Source organism: Lichenostomus cassidix, chromosome Z, assembly GCF_008360975.1.
Source record: "Lichenostomus cassidix isolate B80296 chromosome Z, HeHo_3.0, whole genome shotgun sequence".
NCBI classification, from domain to species: domain Eukaryota; kingdom Metazoa; phylum Chordata; class Aves; order Passeriformes; family Meliphagidae; genus Lichenostomus; species Lichenostomus cassidix.
In genome coordinates, this window is record NC_139511.1 from 56092044 (window position 1) to 56111579 (window position 19536).

The 19536-nt window shown below is 36.6% G+C and overlaps 1 protein-coding gene across 8 annotated transcripts in view; it reads left to right on the forward strand.

Annotated features, from left to right (window-relative positions):
* Positions 1-19536, forward strand: part of PDE4D (phosphodiesterase 4D) — a 530915-nt gene that overhangs the window by 71881 nt on the left and 439498 nt on the right. For all 8 annotated transcript variants that reach the window (XM_085042342.1, XM_085042341.1, XM_085042343.1 and 5 more), the window contains one exon: positions 14831-14953. In XM_085042342.1, the coding sequence (XP_084898468.1) occupies positions 14912-14953 (42 nt within the window). In that variant the 5' untranslated portion in view covers positions 14831-14911. The remainder of the gene's footprint in view (positions 1-14830; positions 14954-19536) is intronic.

A 19536-nucleotide genomic window follows, 5' to 3' on the forward strand; every position in this document is an offset into this window, starting at 1 on the left:
GCAAGCTGGTAGATGAAATTTTTTGTAATGCACATTTAGGAAAAATTGAACTATGGCAATGTAACAAAGTGGGAATAGCAACAAAGACACAAACTAATAGTAGGTTTCATGAATAGCAGCATGAAAACAAGTGAAGGTATTTTTATTGTCCCCAAAATGTCAAACATCACGTAGGTATGCTGCAGTGTAAAGTGATGTTGCCGAGAAAAGGAAGATAGAGCATTAAGTAGGAATGGGCACATGATATTTATATATGGGAAAAGCTGTCCTCTGTGTTTCAAACATACACAACAATGTTGAAACCAATTTACTCTGAGCTTTTCTATGTAATTTGGTTGTTTCTATACCATTATATACATATACTTTAGATTTAAAGGTCAGAAATATTTATGATGTTTAAAGAAATACTTTTCTTAAGTATACAAATGTTTTGAAACCTGTCCATAAATTACCTCACTTAGAGAATGCTCTCCTTTGGTTGCAATCTCTCCTTTGTATGACCTTTGAGGTTTTGGGGTTTTTTTCCATTTATTATACATAATGGAGATGAATTAAAGTCTACCCCAGGGTTCTTGTTTAACATTTCATATACTGCAAAAGTACCGTTTTGATAATTTTTATAACATTGGTCTAGGAGGAAATTGACATATTATGAATATTTGTGTCTTGATCATTAAACTGAGTAGGCCACAAAAACTGTGTGGTTTGTGACAGAAGTAGCACACTGAAAGGATTTTGAGCAATCCTTTGTTCCCAGGATTTTAAATCTAAATATATAAAATTATCCATTCAGAAGTTCTGATCAATGCAGATTCTCTTACTTGGTTGGGAAAACATTTTCTTCTGGATGAGATGGTATCAGATGCTTTCTCACCTTCATGTGTTTTGCTTGAGCTGTGAATTAAATCCCTTCTGGATGTAAGTATTGCTGATTTTTATGGCCTCTCTTTAAGTGCTTCATGAAGTCATAGTCACACAAATTATCTTAGTCATAATCTAATTAAATAGAATGAGATCTGTGTTTTCATTTCAGAATTCTGTCTCCCACTCATCATAAATATAGCAAAATGTGTTATTTTTGCACAGGCAAATATATGTGTGTATGCCTATATATGAAAACATGTAAAAATATAACATGCCTCACAGAACTGTTCCCAGACTGAGCTCTCAAAATAGAAAGCAGTAGGGTTCAAAACTAGTTTCTGATTAAAACTATGCGCTCTACTGGTTGACTTTGCAATCCAATTAAACATGAAACAATTGCAGATCTTTGTTACACTGCCTGGGCTAGCAATTTAATGCTGCATAATGGAAAGTAAATATAGGCATACAGAACTAGTTTTGTAAAATGGTGACGTAGTATTGCTGGACATGAAGACAGTTCAGAAAAGCAGAATTCTTAGTGCACCTTTCAGATAATGATTAGTGTAACTGATTTGTAACAAAAACTTTCTTTCAAAGCTTGATGTTTAAGGAGAAATTTAAAGAAAGAAAAAAAGTCTTACACAAAAAAATATTGTAGAAATTAATATGAAAACCTAAACTTACAGATTTAAAGTTCAATTTTGTTGTCGTATCAGTATGACTTCATCCAGTGCTGAGCAGATGACATATAATGAAGAATTTTAAATATGTACAATTATACTTGTTTACTTTTTAAAGATCCACTTGTGTTAGTGGAACTTGAAAACAAATGTGTGTCTGTGTCTGATGTAGATTTCAAGATGTAATTTCCTATTATTTCATTATTCAGACACTGAATGACATATTTAGGAAACTTTGACCCATGTATGCTTGCATTTCTTATGTACAATTCTGCAGTATTTTGGATTTGTCCTAATCCTCAAGAATTTACTGATATAAACTCCTGCCATTTCTCTAATCTGATAAAATCTCACGCTTCTGACATGTCAATGCCACAATGAGTGGCAAACTCTGTGTTTGCCAGACCTGCAGTGCAGCAGGTTTAACAAGCTGGTGAGGTCCTGGCCCATCAGGACAGGCCTTGCAGTCTGTATGTGATCTTCATGGTTGTTGCAGAGCCACAGCTCAAGTGGGAACATACTCAGTTCAAAAGAATAAACTTACAGAAATATTGATATTCTCATCTAGGTGTATTTAACAGTAATTGTGTTGAGTTTGTTGTGATTGAAATCTGCTATTTGTTTATGTTTTGTTTCATTTGCCCTGACAGTATATTTACAATGAAATAATTAAGCAGTATTTCTACTGTCAGATCTGAGTAAGAACTTTAAGTCCTCAGTATGTAAATGCTAGGTTTTGTTATTTGTGTAAGAGGGTCCATATAAAGGCCCAGTGTGCAGATTCCCAAGTCTTTTGTTCCCTGCTGGTATCTATAGAGTACCTAAATTTCACAAGTGTCAGTTTCTTTAAAATTGCTACTGGTGCGTTTTGCCATAAACCGGCACCAGTGAAGAATTTGGCAGTTAATGCTATTATGTCTAGATTTCCATATGGAGCATTTAACTGGTATCTTGCCCATGGGGATTAATCTAATGATCATTGTATGATTATGGGTTGGTGAATATGTTCTCGTGCAGTAAGCCAGTGGATGTACACATTCTAAATGTCAGTTTCTTTCTGGAACTGAAAATTTGTGTAAAAATTAAAAAGCATATTCTTAGAATCATAGAATCATAGAATATGCTGAGTTGGAAGGCACCCATCACCCATCAGGATCATCCTGGTCCAACTCCTGGCCCTGTGCAGGACACCCCAACAATCAGGCACAATTCCCATGTACCTGAGAGCATTGTCCAAATGCTTTTTGAACTCAGATAATCTGGGTGATGTGAACACTCCTCTGGGGAGCCTGTTCCAGTGCTCAGCCCCATCTGGGTGAAAAACTTTGCCCTGATATACAACTTAAACCTCCCCTGATTTAGCTTCATGCCATTTCCTCGAGTCCTGTCACTATTCATGGTAATGAAGAGATAAGTGCCTGCGCCTCTCCTTTCCCTTGTTAGGACGTTGAAGACCATAGTGAGGTCTCTCCTCAGTGTCCTCTTCTCCAGGCTGACAGACCAAGTGACCTCAGTTGGTCCTCATGTCACTTCACTTCCAGAACTTCATCATCTTCATTGCCCTACTTTGGACTCTCTCTTGTAGTTTAATGTCTTTCTTGTACTGTGACACCCAAAGCTGCCCCCAGCACTGGAGGTGAGGCTGCCCCAGTGCAGAGCAGAGCAGAGCAGGAGAATCCCCTCCCTCCCAGGCTGGCCATGCTGTGCCTGATGCCCCCAGGACAAGGGTTGGCCCTCCTGGCTGCCAGGGCCCTGCTGACTTATATTCAATCAGGAGCCCCAGGGCCTTTTCCGCAGTGCTCCTTTCCAGCCACTCCTTTCCCACTCTGTCCAGCCATCCAGGGCAACCATCCGAGGTTCAGAATCCAGCACTAGCCCTTTTTAAACTTCATGCAGTTGGTGATTGTCCAGCCCTCTATTTTGCTGAGGTGTCTCTGCAGGGCCTCCCTGCCCACAAGGGAGTCAACCTCTCCTCCCAGTTTAGTGGCATTGTCAAACTTAGTATTCCAAGTCCCACACCAAAGTGGGATGATTAATGAAGATGTTGAAGTGAAGTGGGCCAAGGATGGAGCCCTGTGTAATCCCACCACTGACAGGTCCCCCAGGCTGATGTCATCCCTTTTGCTGTAACCCACTGTGCCCCTCCTGGGAACCAGTTGCCTGCCCGTTGCACAACACCGTCATCCAGCCATGGGCTGGACATAGTGTCTGGAAAGGAGCTGTGAGAGATGGTATCAAAAACTTTGCTGAAGTCCAAAACAATTACATCTACTGGTTCCCTTGATCAGCTAGGTGAGCTACCATGTCTTAGGTTCAACAAGCAGGACTTTCCTCTCATGAAGACATGCTGACTGTGACCAGTGAATGCATTTTCCTCCAGCTGTTTTTCCATACTTTTCAGAATAATCTTTTCCATGAATTTACAGGACACTGAACTGAGAGTGACAGGCCTATAGTTTCCAGGGTCCTCCTTCCTGCCTTTCTTGAAAACTGGGACAATGTTTGCCAGCTTCCAGTCAGCTGGGACTTCTCAGGATTCTCAAGACCACTCAAAAATCATTGAGAGAGGCTTTACCATGACATCAGCCAGCTCTTTGAGGTGTCTCACATGAGCCCATCTGGCCCCATAGATTTGCAGGGATCCAGCTGGAGCAGCTGGTACTGCACAGTTTCAGGGTCAAATGGGAGCTGATCATTCTCACAGTCATGGTCCTCCAGCTCAGGGTTCTCAAACTGCCTAGTCTGTCATCAGTGCTGAAAACAGAGGCAAAGAAAGTATTAAACACCTCTGCCTTGTCCATGTCCCTGTTTGTGAGGTGACCATCTTCATCCTGTAATGGGTTGATGTTATTTTCACACTGCCTTTTACTATTAATATATTTGGAAAAAAACCTCTTTCTATTGTTCCCCACAGTTCTGGCAGCTTCAACTGCAGTTGAGCTTTGGCCACATGAATTTTCTCCCTACAGGGGTGAGCAGCATTTCTGTATTCTTCCCGTGTCACCTGACCTTGCTTACACTGGGCACACACCTCCCTTTTTTGCTTTATTTTCAAGAGAAGATCCCTGCTCAGCCAAGCCAGCCTTCTGCCTCACCTTCTTGACTTCCAGTGTTTGGGGATTGCCTGCTCCTGTGCCCTAAGGAGGAGATATTTAAAAAGAGACCAGCACTGATGGATCCCAGCACCTGCAGAAACTTTCTCCAGTAGGACTTACTAATTCCCTGAGCTACCTAGAGTCTGCTCTCCTCATGTCCAGACCTAAGGTGTTGCTGGTACTTTTCCTCCTGTCAAAAAAGATTTTAAACTCAATCTTTTTGTGTTTGCTGTGGCCAAGATGGTCCTAATCTCCACTTCACTCATGAGATCCATGCTTTTGGCAGTCAGCAGATCAAGGACAGCATCTTTCCAAGTCAGCTCCTTAGGATCCGTCCCATGAAGTTGTCCTCCAGGTCTTTTAGAAAGCATCTGGCTCAGGTTTTACCAGCTGTGTGATGCTCCCACTTTAATTGTCAAGTTGAAGAACAGTTGACCTGGAAGGCTCCCTCAGTTCCTGAAAGAGTAATTCATCAGTGCCATTGTCCTGGCTGGGAGGTCTATAGAAAACTCCCACAGTGACATCCACATTATTTGCTTGCAACTTGATCCTCCTGCAGAGGCTCTCAACAGTGCCATTGCCAACAGTGCTGTTGCCAACTCTGCCAGACTTTCTAATCCTTCCCTTACATACAGTTCCACTCCTGTGCCTCTTCTGCCCTGCCTATCCCCCCTGAACAGCCTGTAAGAAACACAGCAAACCTGAGCCCTCTCTATGTTTCTCAGTTGCTCTATTTCTTCTGCCAGAAGAGGGAGAAAAATCCAATCAAAAGTATTTTTAGACTTTCCTGAGTGTGTAGAGATAAAGTTTTTGATGTATCTTTCCTGTATCTAAAATCAAATGCTTGTCCTGAAGTTTGTTGTGACCTAGAAGAGATCTAACCTACCCTACTGGGGATGATAAAAGTTGTGATACCATGGAACTAGTGCCAGCTATATCTGTGAAAACTGCTGTCCAGCTGGAGGTAGAAAGCTAAGAAAATCCAAAATGCTAGACTAGATTTTGGACAGAGATAAAAGTTTTTCTTGGATTTTTCTTTTGTTGTTATTTGGGGCATGTTAGGAGTTTTTTGTTTGGTTGTTTAGGGGTTTTTTTTGTTGTTGTTGTGTTTCTTTTTTTTTTTTTTTTTAGTGTTCTTTCCCTTTCTTTTGTACTTTATCCAAATACTTTTAATCTGAATACTTTAAATTCTTTCTTTAGCAACAACAAATGCATTGATTGTATATTTGGAAATCTGCATTTTAGCTACACTGTGAAGATCCTCCTGTTACTGTTTTCAATCACATTAACTCCTCTTCCATAAGGAGGTTGCCTTGAAAGACTGTAAATAAGATATTGACAGACTGTAAACAAGACAAATAGAAAATTAAACTGTTTTGTAATAAAAATCTAGTATTTCTACTAAAATTATATATATTTTATAGTATTGAAAAGCAGGTAAAATGAATTGATTTTGAGCTCCAATCTTCTTTGATTAAATCCAGCCAAAGGAAGAATGATATAAACTTGTATTTTATGCAGCTTCTCAGTCCATTATCATGTAATAATAACCTTTTAAATTCAGGTTTTTCAAACATAAGAACAGCTCAGTTTCAGTCGCCTGAAGTAATTTCAGAGTAATGTGCTTCTCATTTTTGTCATAATTTAAGTAAATTATGTGAGATCATAAAAATATAGATGTATGTCTTGTTTTATGAAAGCCAAGGTCCTTGTTATTAATATATTTGTGTTTTGAGTTCATGAACCAGAGATTAGCAATCTGACCTTGACACTCATTGGCATGTGACAGGAATATAAAACAGGAGGTTTATCTGGAGCAAACACATCCAAGATTTTTCTAGTCTACAAGACCTCCTAACTATGTATTTCAATACTAGACAATATAGTATTAAAATCACAGCCGACACGGTTGTTCCCTCCACTTAGCTTTGCCAGCTCTGATTTTAGTCCATCTCTTCTGTATCAATGTTCTACCCAGAAATGAGCTAGAAAATGATCATACATAAATGTTTTCCTTGTAGCTTTTAACAAATCTCTTCATCTGTTCCCAGCCCTCACCTGCATGAAGAATCTTACTTGCAAACGTCTGTCTTAAATGGCACAACTGTTAGCCTTGCATAGCAAGTTTCAAGGGTTTGTCACTTGGATCACACAGCTCTCTCTAAACAGTCATTTGTATGCAATGTGTTACATCTTTTGATACAAAGCCAAATTCAGAGTTCCAATGCCTTGATACCTCTTCAGCCTGGACCCATTTCTCTGAAAATGCCCTGAAATGGTAATAGCATAAATCTGAGCAGCTTGGGGCAAAGGGATTAATTTTTAATAAACTTGAACTATGAAAAATAGGAAATATATGCAGTAGCAAATGTGAACAGAAGGAGGAAAACTGTGATGGGTTTTAGAAAAGCACAAAGTGTGAAGACATTATAGTGCTTTGAGGCACAGGTGAAAGTTAGTGCTGCCCATAAAAGAAACAAAACCCATTATATAGCCACTGAGTTGCTCTGTATGATCATAATGCAAATGCATGCCATGGGTTGAAGGTGGAAAGCAATTTCTAATGCCGTATAGTAGTCAAAATATTTTTAAACTGAATATCATATTCTGATTTTTAAATATATTTGTTTTTTAAATAAGGTATCAAATATGAATTTTGTGTGCTAGAACTGCATCAGTAAATTTTAACAGTTGTAGTTATAGAAAGATAAGTAAAGGTGGTTGTGATATTCTGAAATGGTGTTATTGCTATCCTTTATTTAAATGAGTATATGAGGAGATGGAGAAAGCATGAACACTTCCAGAAAAAGATTTCAAAACTTGTACAGGAATATTCCATCTCTGCAGTGGTATTCTCTCATGTGCTTTCCATACTGCATGCAAAAATTCAAGAAGAAGCAGAAGGACAGCATTTCATCATGGGGATGAGAAAATCAAGAACAAGGGATTTATGCCTTTAGAACAGAACAATTCTATTTACAGGGATAGACTTTATCTGAACCTCAAAGGAAGTAGGCAACATATCAAATCAAGAGATTTTAAACCCTTTGAGGCTGAGATTTTAAACCTTTTGAGGCTGAGTTATAGCTCAGATTTTAAATTCAAAATTTTGGGAAATAAGATAATTCTGAAACAGCACATTTCAAAATGATGCATTTCCCGAGGTAATTTTTGTATCTCTAAAGAAAAGCAGAACTAGAAAATTTTTATCAAATAGTAAATTGGAAAGGACAGAAAACAGTGACAGGATTATTAGACACAGTGAAGCCGAAAAATTACATGGTTCTATAAAAATTATTTCTCTGTGTGTGTAAAACTTGGAGAAGCCCAAAAAAACAATTGAGAGGATATGAATATATAGTTTGCAATTTTTTAGGAAGAGAAAGAAACTGTAAATGGGGAAACAACAGGATAAAGACAGTCCTTGCAAAGACATCCTTCAGAAACCTGAAGGATTGCCCAAATGAGGAAAATAGAAAACCTTATAAAATCTGAAATGCTACATACAAAAATCTAATGTGGAAGACCAAAAAAGGGCAATAGCAACAAAGGTATAAAGATATAGAAAGCTGCTGACAAACCTCCTCCAGATCACAAAGTCAGATAGAGAGAATGGAAAAACATAAGCAAAATAAAAGGAACATTTAACAAAGACTTGGTACAGGAGAACTTGCAAAGTTTCTTATGATAAGCTTTTTTCTTGTAAGAGACCTAAAACTCTGCCCCAGATTTAGGTAATAGTAGAAGAACTTTTTAAATAAACAAGTAAAATGGGAAAGAACGATCAACAGAACACTTCTAAAGAAGCCCAGGAATTAAACAGATTAATTACTAACTCTGAAATATGAGCTTGCCAGGAAACAGAGCTTTGTGCTGTTCTGTATGCTAAATAGGGTTTGGAAAAAATAAATTAAAGAATTTGGTGATACAAAGGTATTCATGGCCTTAAAGACAACCATGCAATATTTCAGAACTGCAGAATATGATAAATAGCAGGTAAAATCTAAAATGAAATGCAAAATGAGGCACACAGTGTGTGGGATGAGATTGAACTTGCGTGATGGACTTGGAATGAACATTGCTGTGTAAAAAAGGCTCTTTGGTGAAAAGCAATTTTATGAATCTGCGAGCTTGATGCTCAAAGGTCAAGGAGGAAGCTGATATATTAGGAAATATGTGGAAACCAGCAAAACATGAAGTAGAGGCTGTTGTTATGCTGGTGCATATGTGCAAGGACCGCCTGCATGCTCAGCAGGGTAGGACGTTCTGGTCAGTCATCTTGGAGGGTACCCTTTTTTGTTACATAAATGTATCATCCATCCAGTGCTAGGAGAATAGGCACATTGGAGGACTCTCAGAATATTACAGCTATTTAAAGCCTCCATTAAAAAGTTCCTCCATTAAAAAGAATGCATTCTTGGAACAGTCATTACCTAACAGGCACAAAACCTGGGACTAGCAGTGCCTGACCTCATCAGGGCTGTTGTGTGGTGGGCAATGTCAGGACACACACACTGTTCTCTTGTGCATGTAACAGTCAAAATGTTTGTGAGAGATGTTAACCTTGTACATATAGAAGGACTGCATGTACTCTGGGGAAAGTCTGTGTTGTTTTGTTCAGTCTTGATACAACACCTGGGACTGAATCAGACCGAGCCACTGGCTGAGTATTCAGTACTAACACACAGAAGTGATGAATAAAATATATTAGCAAACAGTCTATAAGCTTATAAACAAAGTTATCAAACATACAGTCAGAAAAAAATACATTTAGTGGAAATACTCTTACCCAAAATTGTTTTTCATGCCCCATCCCCAGATTCAATGCTTGATTAATTTCCCCAGCTTTTATGTCTCTCTCTATCTGTTCTAGGGCATTTTTCTGGGGTAAATGCTGGATACTTACTCTGGGATGAATGGAAGTTACTTGAAAAAAAAAGAAAAAAAATGCTCTAAGTGGACTTAAGTGTCTCTCTAGGCATCATGGTGTATTCTGCTAAAACTATATTCCCTGTCTCCAAAAAATGAAGCTTTATGGCTTTCTCCGAGGAAAGAAATAGGAAATATAACAATACATTCCTCAATGCTTTATAACCTGCTACAGTAATTTTACTCTATCTTTTTTATTAAAAATTCAGCATCCTGCTGGGCAGTACATTATCCAATGCATACCTGTGATTAATGACATTTCTAGTAGCAAGTCCTCCAAATAGTTTGGCATTGATACTCGTGTTGTATCAATACGGCAATATGTCATCAAAAAACATCTGAAAATATATTCTTGTTCTTGAGTAGGCTGCAAGTGTTTCCTGAGAAGTTGTTCTCATAATCTGTATTTCATGCTTTTCAACTGCTGGAAAAAGCATATGGAAAAGTAATTCTCCAGTGTTACATAATTTTGTTCAATAACATCTTGGGAATTTACACCACATCCCAAAAAGTGTACACTGCTTAACAATCAGAGGCTGACAGTAAAAGTATTTGGCATTATTGTTAAAGAGGACAAGGGTAAATACTATTTTGCTTTGAAAAATTAAAGACAATTCTCCTGCAAGAGTGATATGAGTTTATGTCTATTCTGCTGAATTTAAATTTTGATCTTACCTGGATCAATGTCCAAATTTCCATTTTCTCCACTGGAGAGATTGTTTACATATCATTCATGCCTCCAGAAGAGGTTGTTTTAGAACAGGAAATTAAAAAAAAAAAGCACTAAAATAAAAACCAGGTATGATTCAATTTAGTGTAGTTGACAAGTTTAAATGCCATTTCTAAGCAACTCTTCACAAATGTAAATATTGTATATTGTATATTTGTCTATGTAGCTTCTTTATAGTTTTGAAACATTGGCTTTTATAGTAGTGTTTTTAGATTTGGAGAATCTAAGAAAAGTAGAAATATACAAATAAGGATTTTTATTTTATTTTTTTTTAACTCATATAGCAATGTTTTTTTTGGCATGACATTCATGGTCTTACTTGCTCTGCATTTAGCCAAGTGTAATGTTCACACTCATGCCAATTAAGATTTTTTCAGAAGGAGTATAAATGCTTTTTGAATATTGAATTGTTTTGAAAAATCCCTACAATTAGAAGGAAATTATGTAGAAAATAATCTTATTGAATTAAAGGAGGCAAAAGCTAGTCTAACTAGGCAAGTTTGACTGATTTCTGGGTTATGCTTTACAACATATTTAAAGAACTAAAAGACCAGTAGAATGATAATAGGAATATATTTGGCTTTGAATATCAAGTGTTTATTTGCAAATCTCACATGTGTTTATTTGCTTATCTCTTGATAATAGATTTCTCATGTCTCAACCTGTCTGTTCAAACTGCTTTTTCCTACTCAGTCAAAACTAGGAAAATGCAGTGGCTTGCTTAGCATAGGAGAGAGCTTGTACTCATGAAGCTTTTGCCTTTCTTTCACATCTGTTTCAGTTGTCTAGACTTTTCCCAGCCTGTTGCTTTTGAAAATTGCTTCGATGCAGCTTAACAGATTCATTGGAGTGTCTTTACTTTTTTAAAATTCCTTTTCTTTTCTTTTCTTTTCTTTTCTTTTCTTTTCTTTTCTTTTCTTTTCTTTTCTTTTCTTTTCTTTTCTTTTCTTTTCTTTTCTTTTCTTTTCTTTCTCTTCTCTTCTCTTCTCTTCTCTTCTCTTCTCTTCTCTTCTCTTCTCTTTTCTTTTCTTTTTTCTTTTCTTTTCTTCTCTTCTCTTTCTTCTCTTTTCTTTCTCTTTTCTTTCTTTCTTTCTTTTCTTTCTTTCTTTTCTTTCTTTCTTTTCTTTTCTCTTCTCTTCTCTTCTCTTCTCTTCTTTCCTTTCCTTTCCTTTCCTTTCTTTTCTTTTCTTTTCTTTTCTTTTCTTTTCTTTTCTTTTCTTTTCTTTTCTTTTCTTTTCTTTTCTTTTCTTTTCTTTTCTTTTCTTTTTCTTTTTTATGTGCTTGTGCTGAGGAAGCAACTTCAACCAAAATTATACAAAACACATTAAAGCATTAAAGTGTTCCAGGAGTGGTCCTGGATGCTGAATGAGTCATGCACTGCAGATATAAGCTCTGGACTTGTCGATCTTTATCCTCAATTGCTGTAAAGTGAGCATAGTTTGTTTGGGTCTGAGATTAAAGTCTGTAAACGGCACATTTTTTAAGAGAAATGGCAGTTTTCCTACAGCAGATTGGAGAGACAGAAGATTGTTCAAGAGCTCTCTATCCTGTATGATGGTGTGTTTTTTTCCCTATCTATTTAGAGACAGGGAAGGAAAAAATTTTGACTACTTTACCAGTTTCCTGCCTGGAAATAGAGACATGTTGGAGATAATCAGTATGAGTTCTTTGTCTCACTCATATAAATGGATGTCGGGTGGCAACAGGGATGTCTCAAATCTTTGTTGCAACATTTATAGAAAGATTTTAGGCAGTGATTAGCAACCCAAATCACCATTGGAAATCTCTCTAGATCATGAATATTTCCAAATGATTAAGTATGACACTTGTACAGTTCTCAATCAGAAAGGAGAATACTCTTAAGTCTAGTGTTTAACAAAACACAGCTCTGATGCAGACACAGGTGACCCTACAGTCAGATTTAGTAAAATAGTGAGTAGTACCATAATATTGCCTGCGACCAGCAGTCTGCTCCCCAAACCCACTTCATTCTACACTGATATATTGAAACCCCTTTGCTCAGGTGCTAGGTACCTAAAACAAGCTGACTTAAACTCTGTATATAAGAGTGAGCAAACACAATGTATAGGCATGCAGAGTGTTAGCTCCTGATGGAAGAAAATGTCTTCACCTCAGTTTCTGTTTGCTAAATGCCTGTTAGAGGGTTGATGGACAGCTTGCACACAAGCATTAAACACTCAGGATTGTTCAGGGTCAAGTCATACGTGATAAAACAGCATAAGAGTTTCCCAGCTAGATCAATGCATGCATTCCTGGGCAAATTCTAGGGAGTCTAAAAAAAATAAATACAATTAAAGGAATTTAAGGTTATCTAACAAGCAGGAAGAGTGCAAGTCCATCAAATTGTGCAGAAACTACTATTTCACAGGGTACTATAGCTCTATTTAAAGAAAATATGTTTCTTCTGTAAAGAGACAGACATACATACAAACAAATAAAAACAATATCCCAGATGTCACAAGAACTTAAATCTCCCGATTCACCCTGGAATCTGTTCAAACAGTCTGTCAGTGTTTTTTGTTGTTTTTCTTTCCTCCTCTCACAATATTTCTCAAATATTTTTTTTTCTAAACTTCTTAGAACCTGAATTAATCAATAATACTTTACTTTGTATGAATATGTCACTTTGCTCAATGGACCTTCACAGCCTGAAAATATCTTGAAAGAGTAGGGAAAATTAGAGCTAGAAACAGATCATAAAGGGCAAGTCTCTTTTATTGACTTTGTTATCTCTTACTCACCTGTTCAGAGAAATAAAAAACCTTGTAATTGAGCAACCAGCTCAGCATTTACATTTTCATTGTCCTCTATAATTTAGAAGATAAGCAATACCAGAAAAATCTTCAATTTGAAGTCATTAGCTTTTTTGTTAGTCTTTGTTGTGTTTAGAGTTTGTATATAAATAGTTATTATTAAGGTTTAATGACTAAGGTGATGAAAGAAAAGTGTATATATATTGTTCTGCCTGTAGTCCAATATGAATATCTTCTGTTTGCACTATTTCTTTGGCTAATATTTTGGACATATCATGTTCAACAGGAATAAAATCCGTAATACTTTAATGAAAGCTTGGAAAGCTTGAAAGGTCTGGAAGAAGAGTATCTGTCTGTATGACTCATGTGCCTCTCATAATAAATGGCACCAGTCTGGCTGCTGGAGTTACCTCTAGGCTAGTTCAATGAGGTCTCTTCTTGTGGTGTCATGTGTAAATTCTACATCCACAGAAAAATAGTGACTAGGGAATGTTCTTCAGTCTCTTCTATTAAATGTATGCTGGACAAGAAGTTACGTCTTCAAACTTCATCCTAGTACTGAATGGCCTGCATTTTTCTCCTTTAGACTAAGATTTTAAGAGCTCTACCATCCTGCTTTCTGGCTGTGATATGGACTTGTGTATTACGGTTGTTCATGGAAACATGCCTGAAAGTGTTTAACAGAGAAAGTCATATAATGTGCTGAAGAAATATTTGACCCCTTTCCTACTGCTTTCCTGAGTTAAAGCCATAAATTTCTACCTTGATTTTGTACATAGTTCTAGATATTTTATTTGACTTCTATGAATTTTGCCTAAATGCATTAACTAGTTTAATTAGACAAGTAAGTTTCTCTCTTGTGTGTTTTTTGAATATTGCTGGAAGAGATTGAGTAATGCTTTATTTACTTTCACATCCATTGAAAAAGTAATGTGACAATACTCTTGTGGATACTGCTTTTTGCTGACATAATTGATTTCATATTAGAAGATTTTACTATATCTTCTCTGTTGGTCAGAAATTTCACTTTATCTCATCTTTGGCTGGCTGAGCTAAGGAAAAAAAATGCATGCAGAGATGTATCTGGCTCAAATGAGAATATAAATCTTTGAAATGCCTAATTTCATAACATCTGAATTTCCCTTTAATTCTGCTCTTCCATGATTATGACTATGCATGTAGCCAGAGGCTGACAAATGCTGCTTTTCAAAGCTTCAATGCCATGCCATCATCAGTTGCTAGGGTTTTTTTTCTTACTTACTGTTATAATACAAAGGCCAATTTGTCAAATTCTGACAACTATATGAAAGTACCCCACTGCTGGTTTAAGCATTCTTAGGCATCTGAATTTTAAAATTATCCTAGGTGACGTTCTTCCTGGGAATTTTTAGCATATGTCCCAGTCTGAAGCATATAAGTTAAAAGATGCCCTTAGACTGAAAAACTGGATTTCATTATTACAAACAATGCTGCCAATATCTAGTTAAACATAACTGTGGCAAGGAGCCTGTAATATTTTGTAATTTTTTGAGTTGGTACGCATTTGTTATCGGCAGGAAAGCATGATCTGTTCATGGATATGCTTGCTGTAGGGGTTAGGGTGGCTATGTGTTGAATGATTTAGTGACACATGAAACATTTGCTCTGGTGGGTATTAGAGAGTTGGCAGCTTTTATACACTGGCACTGTGTCTTATGCCTGAATGTTGAATAACTTGAAAGGCCTTCATGCTAATGGTGTAAATTTGTTTCTTTTCAGTATAGCAGCTGATATTTGGATGATCCAGGGATAAAACCTCACCGTTGACTTGCAAAATACTCCTGATTAGACCTAATCACCATGAACAAAAATACCTGTAATCTACATGGGAAGAGCAAGAGTGTAAGTAGAAGGTTTTCTTTTTCTTGCTTTTTTATTTGATATCAGTATTCTTCCACACTACTTTTGTGTTTTATTAGCCTTTCAAATTACAGTTTCTGAGATGAAGTGATAAAATCATTGCTGCTTGTACCCTTGTTACTTGTATTCTTATATCTGTAACCTAAAAAAATATGTGTGTCTTCGACACTCAGAGATAAGATTATTGAACAGTAGTATGGTTTGAATGACCTTTTTATTTATTTTCTTTTCTTGTAATTGACAGTTAAATTTTTCACAGCTTATTTTTCAAAAAGTTATTAAAAGTTAGTTAGTTTTTTTCTTGAGTATTCATTGAAATACAAGATGATATAATGTCTGAAATGTATTCAGTTGTAAATATATGCCCCTGCACTGATTTTGCTGTCAGGGACTGCACTTGATTTGAAAAGAAATGTTGACTGTAAAATGTTCCAGGAGATCAATGAGAAAATAAGATAATGATATAAGCATAGATTTGGATAAGCCTTAATTTAGTTTACTTTCTTGTCTTTGCTATGTATTTTGTATTATGTATATATGTCTCTCCATATCCAAGAGTACTACTGAAACAGAGAGGTTTGGGCATTTTAAATTCTAAACGAGATTTTTTTACTCTGTACAATAAACTCTCTTATTTTAGTGTTAAATTCTAGCATATCTTGCTCAGTGAACTTAATTATAATCATCTGCAGCTATTTTCATTTAAACTGGGTACATAGAACATTTCCTACTATTAGTTGTTTTGAGATTGTAAAATATATAATCTGTTGAACTGTTTGAACAAAAGTGACTTTGGACAAGTCACATTAGTCTTGTTGAGCACAGCCAAATATTTCATATCACATATCAAATCTTCCATCGTTCTACAAGCCTGTCAATTTGAATTTCCATTTCCAAAGTCATCCCTAGTCTGCCCCACCAGTCATTTTATCAAAAGGCTTACTGGTGAATAAGTAAAAATATCATCAGTTGAACTGAATAATCTTGAAAAGAAAGATGTAATATGAATTTTATTTTTATATCACGGGATGTTGTCACATACCTTCCAAGGAAGTTTTTTGCCTTTTAGGAAACATCTCAATCGAAGTCTTGGTTCAGTGTTTTAAGATGACAGTGAACATAATTTACTTAATATAGATGAACCTGCAGATATGTGTGAACATTTGGGTATTTTCTCCAAATATAGAACTCACTGTACATCGTGAACTAACTGAAGATTTGTTTAACAGTGTAGCATAATAGAAACTGCTGGTAGAAAATAAACATTTCCATTTCTTTTTTGACAATACAATATATCTAATACTGTTTAAATAATTTGCAAGTGATCTTATATTTAAAAATATGTTGTTAATATTTGTTAACTTCTAATAGATTTTTTTATTCCATCATTTGAAGTGTCCTCAAACAGCAAAATATGTCTAGTCCTGCTAGTCCTTCACTCTCTCCCGGGATGGTTTGCACAATATTGCTATTCATTCTTCTGTTGGTAGCCTATGGAGTGGCATTTAACTGTGATTTTGAAAAGGGTTTATATAGGAGTAATTTCTTTCAGTCTTGCTAACAGCATTAAGTGAGGATGTCAGCATCCATGTCCCTTCACTCTATGTGTACTGTTTGTCTAGTATTACACTCTATGTGTACTCTTTGCACACCTTTTCTTAGGTGTCCTTATGTAGCTCGTTATTTCTTTTACAACTTTTCGGCTTAAGGAATTTCCTCCTTTCCCGTACCCCTCTCCTCCTTTTCCAGCATTTTCAACTTCTTAGAATATTCTAGGTGGTCTAATACTTCTTATAATTCTGTGACTTACCATCTGGTACTTCTTAAAGGACAGCTAAATGTTGTACTCTCCCTGTCTCCTTCCCTCCCTCCCTGTAATTTGTTTTCCTCCTCCATTTCCACCCCCTCCCCACCACAAGTTACATCTAGTAATGACTGGGGTTTTAGTTAGTGTCTATCAACCACAGAATGAGACCTTGTTTTGAATATATTTTGTAATAGAACAGTGAACTTGATTTTTGTGTGTGTGTGTGTTTCAGAAGTGCTTCATATTATATTCAAAACTGGATAAGCAAGGCAATGTATTTCCACACACTATTTCTACAGCTTTACAAATGTGAACGTAATTTGTTCTTTATCAAAAAGCATGATGAAACACATTCATTGGTATTTTAAAAGTCAGACTTCCAGCCTACCTTCAATGAAACTAGCATAGCTTGACTGACAGTATGCCATCAATAGTAAATAACTTTTCAAGTAAGCCTTGTAATACCTGTATTTCTATGAGTATATATTGGAGCAGATTTGGTCAGCGAAAGGAAGTAAATCTCTGCTTTCAGGTGATGAGAGTGCTAGTATCAAGAATGAAGTCTGAATGTCACACTGTGTGGGATTTTATCTTGGAACATTGTGTCAGAAGTGAGTCAATTCTTGTGAAATAAGAAAGTAGCTATATTGCAAGAAAATGAACCAAAAAAGAGGATATATTTAGCAACTGGGTCTACTTAAACTGTGGCATTTCAACAGCTTCAACAACAACAAAAGAAAAGGAGTGGGGGGCAGAAAACAAAATTAGAACTTTAACAATATTTTTTCTGCCTTTTAACTTATATCTGTAAAAGCCTAGAAGTGCAAGACTTGAATCCATAAATACATTACATATAAAAAGTATATTTTTAACAGCAATAACTTTGGGATAAACTGCAGATCACTAATAGGAGACAAAATGGCTGATATTTTATGATCAAAACTTTAAAAGCAAAGTTTTGATTACTGGAGTAAAAAAATGGTGGATCTCAAAATGGAATGGTCTCCAAAGAGAGATTGCAGGAAAGATCCTGAGAGCTTAGCTGCATGCAGAAGTTGTGAATGGGGGGAGGTGGTGGTGGTGGTGGCAAATCGTGTGAATGCAAAGCAGACATGGAGCACCCATAGAGAAGTGCAAAGGAGGGCAGAGAGCTATTTGCAAACAGCTGACTCACAGAGATGTTTTCATCCAAAATTCTTGGGCTAGGTTGTCATAACCTTTGTTTATGATGCGGGGGAGTGAAGAGAAGTAAAGATTTCCTTTATTCCTATGCTCATTTCACTATAGATTATGAGTCACAGAGAAGACAAGGGCCAGGGGCTCTTCATCTGCCACTCCTCCTGTAACCAAATGGTCAGGGAGAGGGAATGTCATCCTGTCTACCCCAGACAAATGCACTACACTCCTCGGATCACCAGCTAGAATAGTTATTTAGCAACTGGGTATGACACTCGACACCAAAAAGTAGAGTGATGTAGTTCTCCACTGACAGTGTGAAGGAATTGCAAATAAGTTCAGTTCCAGGTCCTTTTCTGGCACAGCGCAATTCAATCAGACAGAAATTATTGCTTTAGGTCAATAGTTCTAAGTAACCAATTTGTCAACAGACACAGCAGAAGCTTGCAGTGTTCCAGAAGCATTTTTCATAATAAATTTGCATTACTTACAAATAAATTGATTTTTCTCTCATCACCAATGGTTAGGTCCATTTGTTATCTGATAGAAAGATACTTAGCGGGAGATTGCTTGGCCTAACCATTCTTAATTAATGAGAAGAAATTACATTACATATTCTTTGCTTTTGTCCACCTCTCCATCTGTAATACAGCCTTTGCAAAGGAAACAAGGGATAGAAAAAGCAAAGGTGGGATATTGCTAAAGGGCAAATGGAAATTCATACAGTGGTGCTATTTTTCCCTTAATGCCACTTACTGGGGTTGACTGGCAAAATGGACATTTTAGGCAGCCTGTTTCCTTATGTAAAGCAGCAGTTTATGTGCAGAGAATGACTGAAGAGAGAGTAAGTAATGCCTGTAGCAAATTTCACCCTTTTTTTCTAACCTTCCTTCTTCAGGGGCTAGGAATTGATGCCTATTGTGAGAGTCCAGTCTGAGAAACAATAGCTGGATTTGGATCTTATTAAATAAATTGTTTTATACTAATTTACTGTAGTCACATGTGTACATTTCATAATCCCCTTTTAGTTGTGGGATCATCTTTTGAAAAGAGGGGAAAGGTTATACAGCAGGAATACACTAGTTTATTCCTGACAACAAAATTGCATGTGCTCCTTTCCTCCCCTTCATTCTGAATTTCTTCTTTTCAGTCTTCCACCCTTTCCAGTATTTCATGGAAGTTCTGGCTAATGTTTCCAGCTGCCCTATTCTGAACAGACCTCAAACTCTGTTCTTTATGCTTTTCTTCCTTCTGTCTCTGATATATCTGAGATTAACAGACATGGTTTTGTCATGAATCTCTCTTTTCTTCTCTTGACTCTTCTCCTAGTTCATTTCCTGCATAGATTCTTAAGTTCCAGCCTTTTGGAAGCAAGTCTTACATCCTTATTTAAGGCTTGGATAGTATTTGGAATTTTGAGACATAACAGCATGATTCTGGAACATGAAAATACTCCCACTCATGTGCTAACAGTTATAAAAATCCTAATCTGTAACTCAAATGTCATCTGCTATTATGCAGATTTAAAAACTAATCTGTAGGGCAGTGATATTTATTTAGTCTAAGTTACTTCAACAGAAAA